We start from the raw sequence: 5,367 nt of genomic DNA on the forward strand, positions 1-5,367 counted from the left end.
TACATAGAAAAACTAGCTAATCATTCTATCAATCGCACATCGTGTCCAAGTCATGTTATTCTAAGCATCATTTTATCAATTTCATATCATGTTCAAATGGAATTTAGATTTTAGTGTGCCCAATACGAGTCCAGATACACACATACATGTCCAGATAACTTGTTTATATACCTTTTATACAAGCATTCCTATGTTAAATGGAATATTTTGTTCAATCCAAGGTTTACAAGTTAGTTTGAATGTGTGCAGCGTCTGCGTTTGCATGGTTTTATGTGTTGGTGCATGTGTTTGTGTGTGGGTGTGTATATGTCTGTTCGTGCTGACGTGTGTCGTGTGCGTGTGAGTAAAATGCTTCTTTCAACAAACACCTCTTGTCCCCTACGGAATGTTGGGAATGTTTTTTAAAAGAATAAAGAATCTAAGGAACCAAAGGTATTCTATATGCCTTTGTCCACAAGAAAAGTACCAACTTTTTTTAAGAGCAATGTTTAACACCTAAATACTACATAAACTTATACTTATTAGGATTTAAAACCACAACATTTTTGTGAGGAAGCAAACATCATACCACTAAAAATTAAGTCAAGGTACATATATAACTAATGTGTTATATATATGATAATTATAATTAAATAATTTTACTTTTATAAAAAGTATATTATTATAGAAATGTGTAATAGTTGCATTCAAGGACTTAACTGTCATTACAGTGTTCGATATTTGGTTTCAAACCTGAACTCAATTAAATAGATCCGAAACAGTTTAAATATGAACTCAATAAACTATTCGGTTTGGTTTTCAGCTAAACCAACTAGTTATTGGTTTTAAGACATTCAATTTGGTTAAAAACCGAATTCATATCTATTGGGCTATGGATTTTCTTAGTTTATAACCCATTACAAAACCAAGGAGTTAGGATTAAGACAACGTTCCGCAGTCTGGGCGGTCGAACAGTGGTGAGAGGAGAAAAGTGGCAAAGATAGAGGGAGAGAGGCGAGTGGCGACCGTAGTTTGATTTGGGAAGAAAGGGGATCCAGTCTACAGAGCGCGAAATGGGCACATTTAGATTTACTTTACCGCCTGCATAGTTGGTTTCCTGTACACACCTTGTGAAAAACATGTACACTACTAGTTTTCTCATAGGCTCATAGCCGCAACGCGATGTAGAACATGTGAAACAGCATAACATATGGGATATTTCCCAACTATGGTTCCCTGAGGGGACTTATGACCAAAGTATCATATGCTCATCGAATGTTAAAAGTCGCATTGTAGTCGGAAAAAATATTGCTTGTCAAACCATCAATATATATCAATCTTAGAACAATACAAAATGCATATAAATAAAGCACGCATGAAACCAAACTCAAACATGCTGTCCCACTTTTTCCATCACATATTTGTCACACATACATTGCAAGATGATACTGTTCAACATAACACAGTATCATGTTATACAATATAACCACAACAATAAGTGAAGATTTTTAAGAAAACACATTAAGTACAATGTACCCATTATTAACTTCATATTTGTCTAAAATTAGTACTAGGACCTCAACAATAAAGATCAGAAACATAAATCTTTAACAAACCCAAAACCGAAAGACGACATAAACCTATTTTGATTTCTTTCCTTGCTTTTTCTTAATCACCTCGTCAACATACATGATACCTTTGCCTTTGTAAACCTCAGGGGGCTTGCAGCTACGAACCGCAGCAGCAAACTGGTGCACCCGTTGCTTATCGATTCCCGTGCAACAAACAATATTCGGTTTGAAACAAAATACTCTAACAGCAGGAGGAACGGTTAACTCGACCTCATGACTGTACCCCAGCTTTAAGAATAATAAACGCCCTTCAGATTCGGCTCTAGCTTTGAAACCGACACCAACGATCTTCAGAAACCGAAAGAATTGAGCTTCCATAATTAACTAAACCAAAATTATATCAGTATAAATTGGGGAAGAAAATGTAATCACATTCGAAAATAATTTTTTTTTCAAACGCTCATAAAAAATTATTGTCTAATTATCACACTTCCAAACACCTGCATCACATCTAAACACTATCTCTTGCAGTCTGGTTCTGATTATCTCATATCACATAATCACATAAAACAATCAAAAGTCAAAACACAACTGTGAATACTCTCTATGTGTATTTTGTTCATGTCTGTAAATCTGATGATTACTCTAATAGTGTAGCATCTCCATAGATCTATATTTTGTAAGTATGGGTGCAGACAGGCTGAACCGCTCGCAGGGCCGGCCCAACAGTAGTACTATGTGAAGCTAGGGCTTTAAACCTCCAAAAAAAAGGGGGGCTCTGTTTAAACGTTTGGGTATTTATGTATATGCAGAATCGCATGTTAATTACATATAACTGATAAACAACTCAATCTTGTTTGTTGGCCTGGTGGTTAAAGTTCATATCTTCTTTTTACTAAATGTTATCCATGCAAGTTCGATGCCTCAAGATCAGGAATCTTTCGTCATTTGATTGTTTCATATGGTGCCAGTTAATTATTTTGTTTCTAAACTTTTTCCAGGGATATACATATACCTTGAACTTGTATTAATATATAAATCCCATTCAACTTATAATAAAAGTTCGAAACTTTATAATTTGTATACGGAACACGTTGCTCAATGCTCAGTAAATTTAACTTTAAATTTAAATGAAGTATGTAGGTATATAGATTCCTTTGGTTTGTAATTTTGTATTCTACATAAACCAAACTCCATTTTGTATTTTCTTATACAAAACACGAGTAAATTTTAAAAATAAAACATATAAATTCTATAATTTCATCTCTCTAACACTCGGTAGGGGTGAGCAATAAACGAATTGTTCACCGAACCGAAATTAACCAAACTCTTCGTTTTTTTTTTCATATTTTCAAGCCTTTTTTCCTCTATTTCATGTACTATATGTAATAATAGTTTAATAATATCATTTTCATGTATTTATATCTCCATTTCGTGTACTAATATTCTCAATTTCATATACTTATACCATCATTTCATGTAGCAATACCTTCATTTCATGTAGTTATAAGCAAAATTTTAGCCCAAGTTTGATATTGGTTATTAACCAAAATTACCCGAGCCGATAACCGATCGGTTCAGTTCGGTTAATGCTGATAACCGAACCAAACCGTGCACACCCCTAACACTCGGTAAGGGCCCCAAACTTTTAATCCGCTTTAGGCCACCAAAATGATTGGGCCAGCCCTGGCTGCTCACGAGCTACTTGAGATCAGATCGATAAAAGCTTAGCCTCAAAAAAGACTCGCTTAGTAATCAAGCCCAAGCTCGAGCCTAGTGTATTTTTAAGTTTTTAACTCTTCTAAACTTCTATGTATCTATGCAGTCGATATCGCCGATATATCACCGATATATCAGTGATATATCGGTTATCGGTCCTTGGCGATATATAAATCAGAATATCGGTTCAGAATATCGGTACCGATAATACCAATGATATCGACCGATATTGGACTAATATTTGACCGATATATCACCGATACTCCCGATATTAGTGTTTTAAGTCTTAATTATCAATTTTTAGTTTTCAATGTTAGTGTTTTAAGTCTTAATCAATTCTTACTTTGCTACGATTGTTAGTGTTTTGCAATTTGAAAAAGGTTAATTTGTTCATTGTAGAAGACTATACTGAATTATTAGTGTTAAATTGCTATATATAAAATTTACATGATATTAAAATTAACGATATCCCACCGATATCTCACTGCGATAACCGATATCTCAGATATCGGTCCTTGACTAATATCCGATATTTTTCCGCATTAACTGCTTAGCTGTGTATTAATTTCACACTATTCGGTTGAGCTTGAGCCGAGCGTTTACTCATTTAAGGCTTTTTCTCAAAAAACATAAAAATAACTAAGAATGTATGTAAACTAATCAATAAACAATAAACGACCTGAGCTCGAGCTTGAAAAAATGACTCAACGATCAAACCTAGGGATCCAGTACTAACAGCGCCTATGGTTACAAAACTGAACAACTATAATTCTATATTTCATTAATAATAATAATACACACTAAGTAGCATCTGAATCATTTTCTGAATTAGAACCCTAATTACCCAAATTAACAACAAAAAACGAAAGCATTTGACGATAATGTATAATAATATGTAAACAGAAAGCGGATACATACCTGAAAAGTTAACGGAAAATATAGCACCGTCACGCCGGCGATGGTCGAAGAAGAGAAGTTGGTTAAGAAATGACGGAACTGTGGGTTCTGAACAAACGGAAACCCTTTAATCGTCTTTTATGGAAATGCATATTTGCCCCTTGTGGTTTTCATTTTTACGATCACACGACTAAGTTGTAAAATTCGTTAGTCGGGTAGTGGGGTGGAGACTAGCGATTAATCGAATCGGACTTTAATGTATAATTTCCAGTTTTATATATATATAGACAAACATTTTTATATGTAATTTTCAGTTTTATATATACGCATATACATTTTGGCAGGGAATTGGTCAGAATCTCATTGAAAACCGCTGAATTTGGGAGGAATCTCGTTGGAAACCGCCGATTTTAGCCAATGACTATGTCCGATAAATTGCGTTGGAAACCGCTGAATTTGGGTCGAATATCGTTGGAAACTGACTAAGTCCGATTAATCGCGATTTTGACCGGATTTGACCAATGATTGATTAATTGGTCGACTAGCCCAAAATTAATCAATGGGATGGGGACTAGCGATTAATCGACGCCTAGTCGTCATTTTTGCAACAATGTCCAAGCCAAGGACCGAAGAAAGTGTTACAAGTCTTTAAATAGTGTGGACGAACCCCTTAAGACTATGCGTAGTGGGTGCGCTTCCCACCCCTAAAGCCCCCCCCCCCCCCCCCCCCCCCCCCCGCTTTGGGTGTTATGGAGCGTTTCTCACAAAGTGTAAGGATTGGGAAAATGTTGGTTTTGATTTATGGGTTTGTTTATTTTATTATTTTTAATCAATAATGATAATATTAATAATAAAGAGGTAATGATTAATAGAGGTTTTATCCACTACATTAAAAAAATGTCCCTATGACAACGTGACGTTACATGACACAAAACACCTCATATGGGCTTTATCCACTACACACGTTTTAATATGAACAAACACATGATTTTAGGGATGGCAATGGGTCGGGTTTAGGTATTTCCAAACCCATACCCGGTTATTAAAGTCCATCCCAAACCCGTCGGGTTTTAATCGAGTAATTACCCGTCAGGTTTTGGGTTTTCCCATCGGGTTTCGGGTTTTCCAATCGGGTTTTGATAAAATACCCCTCAGGTATACCCGGCTCAAAACCCACCGGGTTTTAACAAAATATTACTAA

General features: G+C 35.4%; 1 protein-coding gene across 1 annotated transcript; it reads right to left on the bottom strand.

Moving 5' to 3' along the window:
* Positions 1-1,521: 1,521 nt before the first annotated feature.
* LOC143600373 (large ribosomal subunit protein uL6m-like) lies at positions 1,522-4,221 on the bottom strand. The gene is made up of 2 exons (XM_077078083.1): positions 4,188-4,221; positions 1,522-1,934 (listed from the first exon to the last, which is right to left on the bottom strand). Exon 2 carries the CDS (start codon positions 1,926-1,928, stop codon positions 1,620-1,622), a length of 309 nt encoding a protein of 102 aa, XP_076934198.1. The 5' UTR covers positions 1,929-1,934; positions 4,188-4,221; the 3' UTR covers positions 1,522-1,619.
* Between the last annotated feature and the right edge of the window lie 1,146 nt (positions 4,222-5,367).

Source organism: Bidens hawaiensis, unplaced genomic scaffold (genome assembly GCF_021521415.1).
Source record: "Bidens hawaiensis isolate Kalapana, Puna unplaced genomic scaffold, B.hawaiensis_p1.1 tig00053994_1, whole genome shotgun sequence".
In the NCBI taxonomy this organism is placed as follows: domain Eukaryota; kingdom Viridiplantae; phylum Streptophyta; class Magnoliopsida; order Asterales; family Asteraceae; genus Bidens; species Bidens hawaiensis.

What these genes read in the sequence shown, in the direction of transcription:
- LOC143600373 (XM_077078083.1), bottom strand. Translation starts at nt 1,928, where the DNA reads ATGGAAGCTCAATTCTTTCGGTTTCTGAAGATCGTTGGTGTCGGTTTC.